General features: G+C 46.2%; 1 protein-coding gene across 1 annotated transcript in view; it reads right to left on the minus strand.

Moving 5' to 3' along the window:
* The window catches only part of LOC139026787 (sushi, nidogen and EGF-like domain-containing protein 1), a gene marked incomplete at its 5' end in the record, with an annotated part of 26,771 nt that overhangs the window by 3,324 nt on the left and 5,202 nt on the right, over window positions 1–18,245 (minus strand). Inside the window, 4 exons of the mRNA XM_070442073.1 lie at window positions 4,817–4,942; window positions 8,437–8,599; window positions 12,928–13,068; window positions 13,177–13,464. Coding sequence (XP_070298174.1) covers window positions 4,817–4,942; window positions 8,437–8,599; window positions 12,928–13,068; window positions 13,177–13,464 — 718 coding nt within the window. The remainder of the gene's footprint in view (window positions 1–4,816; window positions 4,943–8,436; window positions 8,600–12,927; window positions 13,069–13,176; window positions 13,465–18,245) is intronic.

The raw sequence follows: 18,245 nt of genomic DNA on the forward strand, positions 1-18,245 counted from the left end.
GAAGAGGAGAGAGGAGGAGAGAGGAGAGAGGAGCAGAGAGGAGAGAGGAGCAGAGAGAGAGAGGAGAGAGGAGAGAGGAGAGAGAGGAGAGGGAGCAGAGAGGAGCAGAGAGGGAGAGGGAGAGAGCGAGAGAGGAGAGAGGAGGAGGAGCAGAGAGAGAGAGGAGAGAGAGACGAGAGGAGCAGAGAGGAAGGAGGAGCAGAGAGGAGAGAGGAGCAGAGGGAGAGAAGGAGCAGAGAGGAGCGGGAGGAAGAGGAGCAGAGAGAGAGAGAGGAGCGGGAGGAGCAGGAGAGGAGAGAGGAGCGAGAGGAAGAGGAGAGCCAGAGAGCGAGAGAGGAGAGAGGAGCAAGAGAGGACAGAGAGGAAGCAAGAGAGGAGCAGGGGCTGGGAGGGGATAGGCCCTAACCCCTTAACCAGTAAGCCCCTAACCCTAGCCCCTAACCCCCTAGCCCTTAACCCCTAGGCCCCTCAGCCCTTAACCCCTAAATCCCTAACCCCTTAGCCCCCCAACCCCCTAACCCAGTAGCCCCTAAGCCCTTAAACCCCTAGCCTCAACCCTAGCCCCTAGCCCTTAATTCCCTAAACCCCTAGCCCCTATCCCTTAATCCACCTAACCCTAGCCCCTTACCCCTAACCCTATCCCCGTACCCCTAGCCCTTCTAATCCCTAGCCCCCTAACCCCTATCCCTTAACCCTAACCCTCTAGCCCCTAGCCCCTAACCCTAGCCATTAACCCCTAACCCTTAGCCCCCTAATCCTTACGCCCCCTAACCAGTAACCCCCTAAGCCTTAGACCCCTAGCCCCTATCCCTAGCAGCCTAAACCCTTAACCCCTTAGCCCCTAATTCCTAGGCACCTAACCCAGTAGCCCCTAGCCCCTACCCCTAGCCCTAACCCCTAGCCCCTAGGCCCCTAATCCCTAGCCCCTAACCAGTTAACCCTAGCCCTAACCCCTAGCCCCTAATCCCCTAGCCCCTAACCATTAACCCCTAGCCCCTAACCATTAAACCCCTAACCCCTAGCCCCTACCCTCCCCTAATTCCCTTAGCCCCTAAACATTAACCCCTACCCCTACCCCTAGCCCCTAACCCTAGGCCCCTAACCCCTAGCCCCCTAAACCCCCTAAGCCCCTAACCCCTAGCCCCTAACCATTAACCCCTAGCACCTAACCCTAGCCCCTAACCCCTAGCCTAACCCCTAGCCCCAATGCCCTAGCCCCTAACCATTAACCCCTAGCCCTAACCCTAGCCCCTAACCCCTAGCCCCTAACCATTAACCCCTAGACACCTAACCCCCTAGCCCTACAACCCCCTAGCCCTAACCCCTAGAACCCCTAACCCCTACGCCCCTAACCATTAACCCCTGCACCTAAACCCCTAGCCCCTAATCCTAGCCCCTAATCCCTTAGGCCGCCTAACCCCTACCCCTAAGCCACCAACCCTTAGCCCCTAATCCCTAGCCCTTTACGCCCAGAGCAGAGACGGGGTGGGGCCCTGTCCAGCTAAACCTCCAGCCCCCTACTCACTAGATCTGAAAAGAGTATTACCTGTAAGTATATGTATTATATATATATATATATATATATATGTACAGTGAAGTCGAACGTTTCCATACACCATAGCCAAAAAACATTTAAACTCAGTTTTTCACAATTCGGACATTTAATTCTAGTAACAATTCCCCGTTTTAGGTCAGTTAGGATCACGACTTTATTTGAAGAATGTGAAATGTCAGAATAATAGTAGAGAGAATGATTTATTTCAGCTTTTTATTTCTTTCATCACATTCCCAGTGGGTCAGAAGTTTACATACACTCAATTAGTATTTCGTACTTGGGGCAAATGTTTCGGGTTGCCTTCCACAAGCTTCCACAATAAGTTGGGTGAATTCTGGCCCCATTCCTCCTGACAGACGTGGTGTAACTGAGTTCAGGTTTGTGGGCCTTCTTGCTCAAACACGCTTTTTCAGTCTTTCTGCCCAAAATGTTCTATGTATTGAGGTCAGGGCTTTGTGATGGCCCACTCCAATACCTTGACGTATGTTGCTCCTTCAAGCCATTTTGCCACAAACTTCGGAAGTATGCTTGGGTCATTGTCCATTTGGACAATTGTCCATTGTCCAATTTGCCGGACCAAGCTTTAACTTCCTGACCTGTGATGTCTTGAGATGTTGGCTTCAACTATATCCACATAATGTTCCACTCCGCATATGTCATCTATTGTTGAAGTGCACCAGTTCCCTGCCTTGCACAACAAGCACCCCCACAACATGATGCTGCCACCCCCGTGCTTCACGGTTGCGGATGGTGTTCTCGGCTTGCAAGGGCCTCCCCCTTTTTCCTCCAAACATAACGAATGTCATTATGGCCAAAACACGCCCTCTATTTTTCTTTTTATCAGACACGAGGACATTTCCCAAAAAGTACGATCTTTGTCCCCATGTGCAGTTTGCAAACCGTAGTCTGGGCTTTTTTTATGGCGGTTTTGAGTAGTGGCCTTCTTCCTTGCTTAGCGGCCTTTCAGGGTCTATGTCGGATATAGACTCGTTTACTGTGGGATATAGGATACTTTGTACCTGTGTTCAGACAGCCAGTCGTCCACAAGGTCCTTTGCTGTTGTTTCTGGGATTTGATTTGCACTTTTTGAACCAAAGTACCGTTCATTCTATAGGAGACAGGAACGCGCTCTCCTTCCTGAGCGGTATGATGGCTGCGTGGTCCATGGTGTTTATGCTTGCGTACTATTTTTTTTATTTTTTTGCTATTTTTTTATATTATTATATTATTTTTAATTTTATTTTTTGTACAGATGAACGTCTGGTACCTTCGGTGTTTTGGAAATAGCTCCCAAGGATGAACCAGACTTGTGGATGTCACAATTTGTTTTCTAAGGTTTTGGCTGATTTCTTTTGATTTTAACATTTTACATTTAAGTCATTTAGCAGACGCTTCTTATCCAGAGCGACTTACAAATTGGAAAGTTCATACATATTCATCCTGGTCCCCCCGTGGGGAATGAACCCACAACCCTGGAGTTGCAAGCGCCATGCTCTACCAACTGAGCCACACGGGACCATTTTCCCATGATGTCAAGCAAAGAGGCACTGAGTTTGAAGGTAGGCCTTGAAATACACCCACAGGTACACCTCCAATTGACTCAAATGATGTCAATTAGCCTATCAGAAGCTTCTAAAGCCATTTTCTGTAATTTTCCAAGCTGTTTAAAAGGCACAGTCAACTTAGTGTATGTAAACTTCTGAGCCACTGGAATTGTGATACAGTGAATTATAAGTGAAATAATTCTATCTACTATTATTCTGACATTTCACATTCTTAAAATGAAGTGGTGATCCTAACTAACCTAAAACATTTGTTACTAAGTTTAAAAGTCAGGAATTGTGAAAACCCTGAATTTAAATGTATTTGGCTAAGGTGTATGTAAACTTCCGACTTCAACTGTATACACAAGTACGTGGACACCCCTTCAAATCAGGGGATTCAGCTATTTCAGCCACACCCGTTGCTGACAGGCTAATAAAATGTAAGCACACAGCCATGCAATCTCCATAGACAAACATTGGCAGTAGATTGGCCCGTACTGACGAGCTCAGTGACTTTCAACGTGGCACCGTCATAGGATGCCACCTTTCCAACAAGTCAGTTCATCAAATGACTGCCTTGCTAGAGCTGCCCCGGTCAACTGTAAGTGCTGTTATTGTGAAGTGGAAACGTCTCGGAGCAACAACGGCTCTGCTGCGAGGTGGTAGGCCACACAAGCTCACAGAACAGGAATGCAGGTGCTGAATGCACATTGCGCGTAAAAATCCTCTGTCCTCTGTCACAAACTGCCTCTGGAAGCAACGTCAGCACAAGAACTGATCGTCGGGAGCTTCATGAAAATGGGTTTCCATGGCCGAGCAGCCGCACACAAGCCTAAGATCACCATGTGCAAAGCCAAGCGTCGGCTGGAGTGGTGTCAAGCGTGTTCTCAGGAGTCATGAATCACGCTTCACCATCTGGCAGTCCGACGGACGAGTCTGGGTTTGGAGGATACTAGGAGAGCGCTACCTGCCCCAATGCATAGTGCCAACTGTAAAATTAGGTGGAGGGGGAATAATGGTCTGGGGATGATTTTCATGGTTTGGGCAAGGCCCCTTAGTTCCAGTGAAGGGAAATCTTAAGGCTACAGCATACAATGACATTCTAGATGATTCTGTGCTTCCAACTTTGCGGCAACAGTTTGGGGAAGTCCCTTCCCTGTTTCAGCATGAAAAATGCCGCAGTGCACAAAGCGAGGTCCATACAGAAATGTTTTGTTGAGATCAGTGTGGAAGAACTTGACTAGCCTGCACAGAGCCCTGACCTCAACCCCATTGAACACCTTTGGGATGAATTGGAACGCCGACTGCGAGCCAGGCCTAATCGCCCAACATCAGTGCCCGACCTCACTAATGCTCTTGTGGCTGAATGAAAGCAAGTCCCCGCAGCAATGTTCCAACATGTAGTGGAAAGCCTTCCCAGAAGAATGGAGGCTGTTATAGCAGCAAAGGGGGGGTCCAACTCAATATTAATGCCCATGATTTTGGAATGAGATGTTCACATACTTTTTGGTCATGTAGTGTATGTATGAACTATGCATTGATACATCCAGCCCAAAGGTTTAAATAAATATTTACTAGTCACCAAAGTTCCGGAGCATGTCTTTAAACCTATCAAATCCTCTCAGATCTAGGGGCTACGAGGTTGCTTCTAAAGAGGGACTCTGCGGCAGAACGGAGCAGAGTGACTGTGGTCAAAGGTCAAAGTTCACCGACTGACCTATCTGGCACCGGGGTCCTGTGAAGCCAGCCAGACAGGAGCAGGTGAAGGAAGGGTTTCCGGTGATGCAGTCGTCTATACAGCGACCTCCGTTCAGACAGGGTCGAAGGTGAGGGCACACAGACGCTGCGGAGGAGAGACAGAACAGCTAGTTAGTGAGGAGAGATAGAACAGTTAGTTAGTGAGGAGAGATAGAACAGATAGTTAGTGAGGAAGAGATGGAACAGCTAGTTAAGTGAGGAGGAGAGACAGAACAGCTAGTTAGTGAAGGTAGAGAATAGAACAGCTAGTTAGTGAGGAGGAGAAGATAGAACAGTTAGTTAGTGAGGAGAGATAGAACCAGCTAGTTAGTGAGGAGGAGATAGAGAAAGCTAGTTAGTGAGGAGGAGAAAGATTAGTGAAGAACAGCTAGTTAGTTGAGGAGGAGAGATAGAACAGCTAATTAGTGAGGAGGAGAGATAGAACAGTTAGTTAGTGAGAAAGGAGAGATAGAACAGCTAGTTAGTGAGGAGAGATAGAACAGCTAGTTAGTGAGGAGGAGAGATAGAAACAGCTAGTTAGTGAGGAGGAGAGATAGAACAGTTAGTTAGTGAGGAGGAGAGATAGAACCGCTAATTAGTGAGGAGAGATTGAACAGTTAGTTAGTGAGGAGAGACAGAACAGCTAGTTAGTGAGGAGAGATAGAACAGCTAGTTAGTGAGGAGGAGAGATAGAACAGCTAGTTAGTGAGGAGGAGAGATAGAACAGTTAGTTAGTGAGGAGGAGAGATAAACAGCTAATTAGTGAGGAGAGATTGAACAGTTAGTTAGTGAGGAGGAGAGATAGAACAGCTAGTTAGTGAGGAGAGATAGAACAGCTAGTTAGTGGGAGGAGAGATAGAACAATTAGTTAGTGAGGAGGAGAGATAGAACAGCTAATTAGTGAGGAGAGATTGAACAGTTAGTTAGTGAGGAAGACAGAACAGTAGTTAGTGAGGAGAGATAGAACGCTTAGTTAGTGAGGAGGAGAGATAGAACAGCTAGTTAGTGAGGAGGAGAGATAGAACAGTTAGTTGTGAGGAGGAGAGATAGAACAGCTAGTTAGTGAGGAGAGATTGAACAGCTAGTTAGTGAGGAGAGATAGAACAGCTAATTAGTGAGGAGAGATTGAACAGCTAGTTAGTGAGGAGAGATAGAACAGCTAGTTAGTGAGGAGGAGAGATAGAACAGCTAGTTAGTGAGGAGAGATAGAACAGCTAGTTAGTGAGAAGGATAGATAGAACAGCTAGTTAGTGAGGAGGAGAGATAGAACAGCTAGTTAGTGAGGAGGAGAGATAGAACAGTTTAGTTGTGAGGAGGTAAGAACAGTTAGTTAGTGAGGGAGAGATGGAACAGTAGTTAGTGAGGAGAGATAGAACAGCTAGTTAGTGAGGAGGAGAGATGAAACAGCTAGTTAGTGAGAGGAGGAGAGATAGAACAGCTAGTTAGTGAGGAGGAGAGATAGAACAGCTAATTAGTGAGGGGAGATAGAACAGCTAGTTAGTGAGGAGGAGAGATAAGAACAGCTAGTTAGTGAGGGGAAGATAGAACAGTTAGTTAGTGAGGAGGAGAGATAGAACAGCTAATTAGTGAGGAGGAGAGATAGAACAGTTAGTTAGTGAGGAGAGATAGAACAGCTAGTTAGTGAGGAGAGATAGAACAGCTAGTTAGTGAGGATGAGAGACAGAAACAGTTAGTTTAGTGAGGAGGAGAGATAGAACAGCTAATTAGTGAGGAGGAGAGACAGAACAGCTAGTTAGTGAGGAGGAAGAGATAGAACAGCTAGTTAGTGAGAAGGAGAGATAGAACAGTTAGTTTAGTGAGGAGAGACAGAACAGTTAGTTAGTGAGGAGGAAGAGATAGAACAGCTAGTTAGTGAGAAGGAGAGATAGAACAGCTAGTTAGTGGAGGAGAGACAGAACAGTTAGTTAGTGAGGATGAGAGATAGAACAGTTAGTTAGTGAGGAGGAGAGATAGAACAGCTAGTTAGTGAGGAGGATCAGTCCTGTCCATACGTCAAGCAGCGTCAGTCCTAGTCCCATACGTCAAGCAGCGTCAGTCCTAGTCCCCATACGTCATAGTCAGACATCAGTCCTAGTCCCATACGTCAAGCAGCATCAGTCCTGTCCCTACCGTCAAGCAGCATCAGTCCTAGTCCATACGTCAAGCAGCATCAGTCCTAGTCCATACGTCAAGCACATCAGTCCTGGTCCATACATCAAGCAGCGTCAGTCCTAGTCCCATACGTCAAGCAGCGTCAGTCCTAGTCCCATACGTCAAGCAGCGTCAGTCATAGTCCCATAAGTCAAGCAGCATCAGTCCTAGTCCCATACGTCAAGCAGCATCAGTCCTAGTCCCATACGTCAAGCAGCGTCAGTCATAGTCCATAAGTCTAAGCAGCATCATCCTAGTCCATACGTCAGCAGCATCAGTCCTAGTCCATACGTCAAGCAGCATCAGTCCTAGTCCCATACGTCAAGCAGCGTTCAGTCACTAGTCCCATACGTCAAGCAGCATCAGTCATAGTCCCATACGTCAAGCAGCATCAGACCTAGTCCATCGTCAAGCAGCATCAGTCCTAGTCCCATACGTCAAGCAGCATCAGTCCTAGTCCCATACGTCAAGCAGCATCAGTCCTAGTCCCATACGTCAAGCAGCGGTCAGTCCTAGTCCCATACATCAAGCAGCATCAGTCCTAGTCCATACATCACAGCAGCGTCAGTCCTAGTCCTAACGTCAAGCGGTCAGTCCTAGTCCCATACGTCAAGCGCGTCAGTCGTCCCATACGTCAAGCAGCGTCAGTCCTAGTCCATACGTCCAAGCAGCGTCAGTCCTAGTCCCATACGTCAAGCAGCGTCAGTCCTAGTCCCATACGTCAAGCAGCATCAGTCCTAGTCCCATACGTCAAGCAGCGTCAGTCCTAGTCCATACGTCAAGCAGCGTCAGTCCTAGTCCATACGTCAAGCAGCGTCAGTCCTAGTCCCATACGTCAAGCAGCGTCAGTCCTAGTCCCATACGTCAAGCAGCGTCAGTCCTAGTCCGCCATACGTCAAGCAGCGTCAGTCCTAGTCCTATAGCGTCAAGCAGCGTCAGTCCTATCCCATACGTCAAGCGCATCAGTCATAGTCCCATACGTCAAGCAGCATCAGTCCTACTCCTACGTCAAGCAGCATCAGTCCTAGTCCCATATCGTCAAGCAGCATCAGTCCTAGTCCCATACGTCAGCAGCGTCAGTCCTAGTCCCATACGTCAAGCAGCATCAGTCCTAGTCCCATACGTCAAGCCAGCATCAGTCCTAGTCCCATACATCAAGCAGCATCAGTCCTAGTCCATACGTCAAGCAGCGTCAGTCCTAGTCCCATAACGTCAAGCAGCATCAGTCCTAGTCCATACGTCAAGCAGCGTCAGTCCTACATAACGCTAGTCCAGCTAAGACAATGGAGGATAGGGAACTCAGACAAATGTTGTGTCAAATAACAATCACAATTATAATAAAGTGCATTTACCAACGTCACAACACACTATTTTTTAATACATTTTTATAAATTTTTATTTATTTGTATCATAATGACTAAATATCCTCCAATCCCTCCTCCATCTTACCGGAGTCGTTGCATCCGCCCACCTCCACTCTGGGCATTGTCAATACGGAACACCCATTCCCGGGGTAACCCACCATTGGTGGTTCCTCCACATCCACGACATCATCAGTACGAGACCCCGGGATGTTGAAGTAACGTTTCCCATCGCCAGCGTTAAAACCTGCCTAGGAGCAAGACGTTACAGGTTTTAGAGTGATGCTGGAGAGACAACCTTAAAGACATGCTCCGGGTGATGCTGTAGAGACCACCCTTAAACACATGCTCTGGGTGATGCTGAAGAGACCACCCTTAAGACATGCTCCGGGTGATGCTGTAGAGACCACCCTTAAAGACATGCTCCGGTGATGCTGAAGAGACCACCCTTAAGAACATGCTCCGGGTGAATGTTGTAGAGACCACCTTAAAGACATTGCTCCGGGTGATGCTGAAGAGACAAAACCCTTAAAGACATGCTCCGGTGTGATGCTGGAGAGACCACCCTTAAAGACATGCTCCGGGTGATGCTGGAGAGACCACCTTAAAGACATGCTCCGGTGAGGCTGAAGAGACCACCCTTAAAGACATGCTCTGGGTGATGCTGAAGAGACCACCCTTAAAGACATGCTCCGGGTGATGCTGAAGAGACCACCCTTAAAGACATGCTCCGGGTGATGCTGTATAGACCACCTTAAAGACATGCTCCGGGTGATGCTGAAGAGACCACCCTTAAAGACATGCTCCGGGTGATGCTGAAAGACCACCCTTAAAGACATGCCCGGACGGAACTTTGGCAACTACTAAGTATTTGTAAACCTCCTGCTTTGGGCTGGATAGTGTCCATGTGTAGTTTTATATAATCTAGAAGCAGAATTACACTATTACCTCAATTAGCCATGAAATCCCTAGTTTTAAAGCAATTGCTTTTCTGGAAGCTGTGTGATTTTCCTACATTTTCTCTACATTTTACCTCCTACATTTCCCCCCTACATTTTCCCCCCTAGCAACCAGGTCAGCCTCCTAGCTGACCTAGAGAGAGAGAAGAGAGAGAGATACAGAGAGAGAGAGAGAAAGCGAGAGAGATGGGAAGAGAGATGGAGAGAGAGAGAGAGATGGGAGGAGAGAAGAATGGGGCGAGAGAGATGGGGAGAGAGAGAGAGTGGGGAGAGAGAGAGAGATGGGGAGAGAGAGAGAGTGGGGAGAAGAGATGGGGTGGAGAGAGATGGGGTGAGAGAGATGGGAGAGAGGAGAGATGGGGAGAGATGGGAGAGAGAGAGAGAGAGAGAGATAGAGAAGAGAGATGGGGAGAGAAAGTAGAGAGAGAGATGGGGAGAGAGAGAGAGAAGAGAGAGAGATGGGAGAGAGAAGGAGAGAGAGATGGGGAGGAGAGAGAGAGAGAGAGAGATGGGAGAGAGAGAGATAGGAGGAGAGAGAGATGGGGAGAGAGAGATGGGGAGAGAGAGAGATGGGGAGAGAGAGAGAGTGAGAGAAAGAGAGAGAGAGAGAGATGAGGGGAGAGAGAGCAATGACGTGGTGCACATATGTTACCTAGTGGGCAATTTTGGGACCACTTTTGGCTTCTGAGCGCTACTTTCAGAACTGCTGGCAAAAAATATATACGAAAGTACTGGAGAATCTCTTTAAATCCGTGTCCCAAGGGCCTGTAAGGCTCTTTTCAAAAGTAGTGCACTTTATAGGAATGTAGGGTGCCATTAGGGTCACGACCTTAGAACAAATGGGACACTTCATCTAAATCGCCTTATAGGTCTATGAGCTGTCTGAACACACTTCTAATGACACACTACTAACACACCTCACTGAAAACTCCCACCAGAGAGGCAAAGAGAAAGCCTGTGCGCGAGGGTTCCAAAGGAAGCTTACGGAAAGATCTCAATGCCCAGCCATGTTGTCTGAGAATTTTAATTCAACCTGAAATCGCAATCTCAAATTTCCAAGACGCTTAAGAGGCTCAAATCCGGGTGAAGTGTTCTATTGTTTCCTCATGGGACTGCTGAGTAAACTAAACATTAGGTACACCTTCCTAATATTGAGTTGCACCCCCCCCCCCCCCCCCCCCCCCCCCCTTTTGTCCTCAGAAACAGCCTCAATTCGTTGGGGGGCAGGGACTCTACAAGGTGTCGAAGCGTTCCACAGGGATGCTGGTCCATGTTGACTCAGGTTGGCTGGATGTCCTTTGGGTGGTGGACGACTCTTGATACACATGGGAAACTGTTGGAGTGTGGAAAAACCCAGCAGCATTGCAGTTCTTGACACAAACCGGTGCGCCTGGCACCTACTACCATACCCTGTTCAAAGGCACTTATATTTTTTTGTCTTGTCCCATTCACCCTCAAACACAATCCATGTCTCAATTGTCTCTTAAAAATACTTCTTTAACCCCTTTTTCTACACTGATTGAAGTGGATTTAACAAGTGACATCAATAAGGGATCATAGCTTCCACCTGGATTTACCTTGTCAGTTACATAAGTATTCACACCACTGAGTCAATACATGTTAGAATTGCCTTTGGCAGCGATTACAGCTGTGAGTCTTTCTGGGTACGTCTCTAAGAGCTTTGCAGACCTGGATTGTACAATATTTACACATCACTTTTTGTATTTATTATTCAAGCTGTCAAATTGGTTGTTGATCATTGCTTGACAACCATTTTCAAGTCTTGCCATAGATTTTCAAGCAGATTAAAGAATTAAAAAAAATCCCACAGCATGATGCTGCCACCACCACGCTTCACCGTAGGGATGGTGCCAGGCCAAAGAGTTCAATCTTGGTTTCATCAGATCAGAGAATCTTGTTTCTCATTGTTTGAGAGTCTTTAGGTGACTTTTGGCAAACTCCAAGCGGTGTGGCCACTCTACCATAAAGGCCTGATTGGTGGAGTGCTGCAGAGATGGTTGTCCTTCTGGAAGGTTCTCCCATCACCACAGAGGAACGGGTTCTTGGTCACCTCCCTGACCAAGGCCCTTCTCTCCCGATTGCTCAGTTTGGCCGGGCGGCCAGCTCTAGGAAGAGTCTTGGTGGTTCCAAACTTCTTCCATTTAAGAATGATGGAGGCCACTGTGTTCTTGGGGACCTTCAATGCTGCAGAAATGTTTTGGTACCCTTCCTCAGATCGGTGCCTCGACACAATCCTGTCTCGGAGCTCTACGGACAATTCCTTCGACCTCATGGCTTGGTTTTTGCTCTGACATGTGCTGTCAACTGTGGGACCTTATATAGACAGGTGTGTGCCTTTCCAAATCATGTCCAATCAACTGAATTTACCACAGGCGGACTCCAGTCAAGTTGTAGAAACATCTCAAGGATGATCAATGGAAACAGGATTCACCTGAGCTCAATTTCGAGTCTCATAGCAAAGGGTCTGAATACTTATGTAAATAAGGTATTTCTGTTTTTTATTCTTAATATATCTGCAAACATTTTGAAAAAACTGTTTTCACTTTGCCATTATGGGGTATTTTGTCGTTGTTGTTCGATGAGGATTTTTTTTTATTTAATCCATTTTAGAATAAGGATGTTACGAAAAAACATTTGGAAAAAGTCAAGGGGTCTGAAAACTTTCCGTATATATAGATAGATAGACATTTTCACTGAGTGTACAAAACATTAAGAACACCTGCTCTTTCCATGACATAGACTGACTGTCACTTGACCTTAGATATCTTTGTTTTTCTATATATTTTAATTAGGTCAGGGTGTGAATAGGGTGAGTATGCTAGTTTTTGTATGTCAAGGGGTGTTGTATGTCTAGGGGTTTTGTATGTCTATGTTGGCCTGATATGGTTCCCAATCAGAGGCAGCTGTTTATCGTTGTCTCTGATTGGGGATCATATTTAGGTAGCCATTTCCCTTTTGTGTTTTGTGGGATCTTGTTCTATGTTTAGTTGCCTGTCTGCACTATTCGCTTCACGTTTTGTTCGGTAGTTTGTTGTTTTTGTTTTGTTAGGTGAGTTTCCTGTTGATTCAAATGATGTGGAACTCTACTCACGCTGAGCCATGGTCTCATCTTTACGACGAAGGTGACACTCACCAGATGAATCACATTTTATTGGTCATATTTTGCAGATGTTATTGCAGGTGTAGCGAAATGCTTGAATCCAGGTGAAAGCTATGATCCCTTATTGATGTCACCTGTTAAATCCACTTCAATCAGTGTAGACGAAGGGGAGGAGACATGGTTAATAAAGAAGGTTTTTTAAGTCTTGAGACATGGATTGTGTATGTGTACCATTCAGAGGGTGAATGGGCAAAACTAAATAAAAGTGCCGTTCAACGGGGTATGGTAGTAGGTGCCAGGCGCACCGGTTTGAGTCAAGAACTGCAATGCTGCTGGGTTATTCACGCTCAACTGTTTTCCGTGTGTATCAAGAATGGTCCACCACCCAAAGGACAGCGAGGTAACTTGACACAACTGTGGGAAGCATTGAAGTCAACATGGGCCAGCATCCCTGTGGAACGCTTTCGACACCTTTGTGAGGACATCTCTGTCATCTTACCTGTGCAGCGATGCCTCCTAGCCCTGCCAGGTCTCCTCCACTGCTGGCATGCATGCCTGTAGTCCAGCTGATGGCATGATACTGGAAGATGGTGAAGGAAAGCTCTTCGTTGGTGATCAGTATCACTTGGAACGTATTCACCTGCACAGAACAGTAGTCAACAGGTCACATATAGTACACTATGTAAATACATTTGACTGATTGATTTGAGTGAGCGATTCGTTTAATTTAATTGGTTGAGAATCCTACCGGTGTGATGTCACTTCCTCCAAAGAAGGTGACTTTGAGCCACGTTGAGATGAGGATCCACGTCGCACTGAACTCTGGGAACTCAGAGAAGTGTCGTCTGACATCAGCCGTGGCCCTCAGGAGGACAGACGGGTCTCTACTCTCCCGGTAGAAGACCTGTCCCGCCCGCCGGTTGTCCACGTCAGCCCAGAACGCTGCCACAACCCTCCGGTCGCCGGCGATGGGAAACGCTACAGGTGTGAACTGAGACACCTCTCTGATGAACGAAACCAGGCCGTTGTTGTTCACCTGTTGGGGAGGAGAGGAAGAGGAAGAGAGAAGAAGGTAAGGTTAGCATTGTTTCAAAATGAGAAGAAATAACATGGCTATATACAGGAAGTACCAGGTAATAACATGGCTATATACAGGGAGTACCAGGTAATAACATGGCTATATACAGGGAGTATCAGGTAATAACATGGCTATATACAGGGAGTACCAGGTAATAACATGGCTATATACAGGGAGTACCAGGTAATAACATGGGTATATACAGGGAGAACCAGGTAATAACATGGCTATATACAGGGAGTACCAGGTAATAACATGGCTATATACAGGGAGTACCATCATGTAGATAACCATCGCTATATACAGGGGAGTACCAGGTAAAACATGTCTAGTATCCAGGGAGTGTTAAGAGCGAGGTAAAACATGTCTATATACAGGGAATCACCAGGGTAATAACATGACTATATTACACGGGACGTACCAGTCAATACATGGCTTAGTCTACAGGGATACCAAGGTAATAACATGGGCCTATACCAGGGAGTAACCAGGTAATAACATGGCTCTAGTTACAGGGAGTACCATGTAATAACATGCTTTATGATCACAGGAGTACCGGGTAATAACATGTTTCTGGATACCGTACAACCTAAGGGATTACCAGGTAATAACATGGCATAGTACAGGGAGGTACAAGGTAATAACATGGCCTATATGAAACGCACGAGAGAACCAGGTAAAGTACATAGGGCTATATACAGGGAGTACCAGGTTAATGAAGCATTGGCTATATACATGGATGTAACAAGGTCATAACATGGATATCACAGGGAGTACGCAGGTAATAAAAGATGGCGATAATATCAGGGAAAGTAGCAGGTTAAATACAGTGGCTAATACTACACGGGAGTACCGGAGGTAGTAACATGGCTATAGTATCAAGGGAGTACCAGTGTTAAACTGAACATAGAGCTATATAAGGGAGGTTCGAGGTAATAAACATGGGCTATGATAAACAGGGAGGGGTACTAGGTGAATAACAGGGCTATATAACGGAGGGAACCAGGTTATATGAAACAGGCTATATAGCAGGGAGAAAGGAATGAACATGGCTATGTACAGTGGAGTAACCAGCGTAATAAATGGCTAAATACCAGGGAGTACCAGGTAAAGTAGATGGCTATATAGGGAAGTTTAAAGTCCAGGGGAGGGAGTAGGGGAGGACTCGAGCATAATCAACTTCAAAGCGCAGACGGGTAGACCTAAAGTTTTTACCATTTACATTCATTAATAGAAAATCCTTGCCACTACATAATTTACAAAATTGTTTTACTAGGGCAAGCAGATTTTTTTTAAACCAATGCCACTTTATAATATAATGTTTCATCACTACATTACTCCATCTCATATGTATATGTATTACTGTACTCATAATCATATTGGGCATCTTTTAGGTAATACATGGTAATCATACCACTTTAAAACTAATGCAACTTTAAATGTTTAATACCCTACTGTACAATCTTCGATATGTAATATACGACTCTATTGTTAGGTTCATTTTACTTGTTTATCTCTTCCTACGTCCTCGTTGGTTTCTGTAGCCTAGAGTACTTGCATTCATATCATCTATGATGTACATATTCTTTATGCCTTACACTTGTGTGATCAAAGGAGAGTAGTATTGGGAATTAGGATCTAGGTTAGATTACTCGTGTGGTTATTACTTGCATTGTCGGAACTAGAAGCCATGGCGTTAACAACATTTGTAGCACTCACTGGCTAACTCTGTTAACCAAATTCTTATTTGAATGACGACGTAGGAATATTTGGGTGTAACGCCTTGTTCCAGGGGAGGAACGAGGTAGATTTTATACTCACTTATCCCAGGTTTTGATCCAGCTTCGGCTGATCCTCGACAATTTAGAGGCACAAACCTTCTCGGTCCTTAGTTAGAGCATGCAAGGAACGCCCTCATCAGCCAAGCTACCACTCACAGACTAACCGTCTGACACTCACTGCCTGGTACGAGCCTCAGCTTCAACTCACTATGACACTCAGGGCTACTGCCGCCACTGGAACTGATCGAGCGCGATCACATTCTCACTCATCCCTACCACTCGCCCGCCAGCTGCAGACCAAACTACGCTAATCCAATCCACAACGCCGCACATAGTACTCTGGAGAAAAAAGAGGTTGTATTCCTGCCCAACATTGCCAATCAGATTTGTTGATGGAACTGTCAAGGGACCTAACACAAATATGTTTGGTAAAAGATTGTATTGTGCTATGTTTGATACTGTAAAGAGGTAGAAATGTGTGTTCTTTAGTCAATCAGGATCGGGTTGGCCAGTCATATAAACAACACTAGTCATAGCTAGCAGATAAGAGACAGGACAGTAAGTTCATTCACTTTAAAATAGGAAAACTATAACAAGTGCCCTGCCGACCTCCAGCTCATAAGCACTAGCCTTCACTTCAAGTACGTATCTGATACAACATGCATTGCCCTGCCCCATGCGAACATTTCCCAAAACCAAATGACAACACAAATATAATGTTTAAAAATGCATCTGACATCTCTCCTCTATAATGAAATAAAACCAAAAAACTGATAACGTATATTGTAATATACTGTAACAAAAAACTTCGTCAATATACAGTCCTCTTAACCTGAACAGGTCACTATGCAGAATATCTACCTATCAAGTCAGCCCAGGTCTTCCTAGAAGCCACGCTTTATAGAAGACATTTCATAGGCAACAACTAAACAGTACTATATAGTCCTGACTCCTCTTTCTTCCATCTTCAACCAGAGTCCTCCATTCAGCTACAAGGATTCCTCCACCAAGTCCAGCTGTCTACAGACCCAACCTTACAGCCAAGACCTCTATCCATCCTCACCACAACCTAGAGTAATAATAGACCCCAACCATCTCTCCTCTGTAGAAGACTTCCACTGTCCCCGAACAGGAAGTGTCCAATCCACCAGTCTGACTGCCAGTCCTTTCAGTCTGCGTCGCTCTAACACGCAGAGAGAGAAAACACAGTAGGTTGAGAAGATGATAGACAAGAGTGAATCTGTTATATCACAGCAGAAGCTTGTGGTAATGACAAGTATTAGAGAGACATAAAACTACTTGTATTGAGGGAAAGGTTTAGGAAGAGTAAATGGAACATGAATTATTCCTATGTGGGATAAATAAAGATATGAACTAATTAATTGAAAGACTGCTATAATCAAAGCTGAGCATTTTATACTCTAGCCCCCTGCTACCCCCCCCGGTGGACCTCCCACGCTCTGACCTTGACGAGCGTCAGTATACTGCAGCGAGAAAGAGGTAGAGACAGAGGGAGAATGACGCAGAATAGAACGAAGAGAGAACAGAGACACGGTAGGAAAAAAGAGAAGAGACACCCCTGCCGAGCCCAGAGAGAACGAGGAGAAGGAGGACGTCAGAGGAAGGAGAAGACAGAGGAAGAAAGGAGGAGTCAGAGGAAGAGAGGACCAGGGGAGCAGGGAGCCTACAGCAGAGGAAAGAGAGACACTTAGGGGAGAAAGGGAGTCGCAATTCTTCAGAGGAAAGAGAATCTAACCGACAACGGTAAGAAGGGAGGAGCTATCGAGGAAAGACAAGAGAAGTAGCGCGAGAAGAACGGAGGAGTCAGCACCGAGAAGGTGCGCCGCCCGAGCCGCTCCACTCTAACCATAGTCTACCTGCCGCTCCACCACAGCATGCTGTATATATGGGGCAACGAACCCTCCACTCTAGACGCACTGCTATAAAAAAGTTCGCCGCCGGAAGGAGACGAGACCAGAAGGGTTTAATTTGAACCATCAATTGACCCTTTCATGAATGTGATGGGCACATGACAGGCGCGTACTCGGACTGTCTGAACCACTAGGGTGCCAAAACCCATGTCATACCCTATATATACAAAGTATGTGGACACCCCATTTTCCAAATCACGCTGGATTCTTATTCAGGCCACACCTGCTCTCCTGGACAGAATGTTGATTAAATGAAGCATCTCAGTCCATGCAATCTCCATAGACGCAAACGATTGTGAGGGTAGAATGGCCTTGAAGTCGGAGGATGGAGCTCGGGCGCGAATGGAGGGGGGTGTGCCGACGTGTTCAGACTATGGTCCGGGGCGTGGACCGGAGCGGGGTGTGGTTGATCATTAGGATGCACGCTGGACGTTCGTTTCACAAGTCATGCGGCTAGATATCTGTCACTTACTGTGGGTGCTCAAGCCCACGGGTTGTATCCTCACCCTGTCACACTATTGGCCATCGAGACGCCGCTATCCACGCCGTCCCTCTCACACGCACACTACACACCTTGGGCGCTCCATTTCCGATGAGCACGCTCCATCCTCACACCGCTGGGCCACCAGGGGCTTTCCCGGCCGGGCGTTAACTACTCAAGATGAGTTGAATCGTCTTCAAACATCGAACTCTAATTCAGAATTTGAGAATAGCACAAGTACAATTTTAGCTGGATATAATGTAAATGGGAATTCCATTGGCGCCGGCATTAGGGAACACCTGAAGCTGGCAGATGCTTATGGGATATGTCGGATTGGACATGATTATGTCCCATGACTATTCAACTAAACTATCCTGTTGAATTAAGTCAACTGCTTGTCTAAGGTTAATGTAGGGTTTAGGTTAGAATAAGGGTTAGGGTAAGGGTTTAATGTTCAGGTTAATCGTGATAAGGGTAAGGTTTTCCAGTTTTAAGTTGGTTTAGTCATCATGTACGGGATCCTACACATGGTATAGCACATCTCAA

The sequence above is a fragment of the Salvelinus sp. IW2-2015 genome, unplaced genomic scaffold, assembly GCF_002910315.2.
Source record: "Salvelinus sp. IW2-2015 unplaced genomic scaffold, ASM291031v2 Un_scaffold5812, whole genome shotgun sequence".
Taxonomy (NCBI): Eukaryota; Metazoa; Chordata; class Actinopteri; order Salmoniformes; family Salmonidae; genus Salvelinus; species Salvelinus sp. IW2-2015.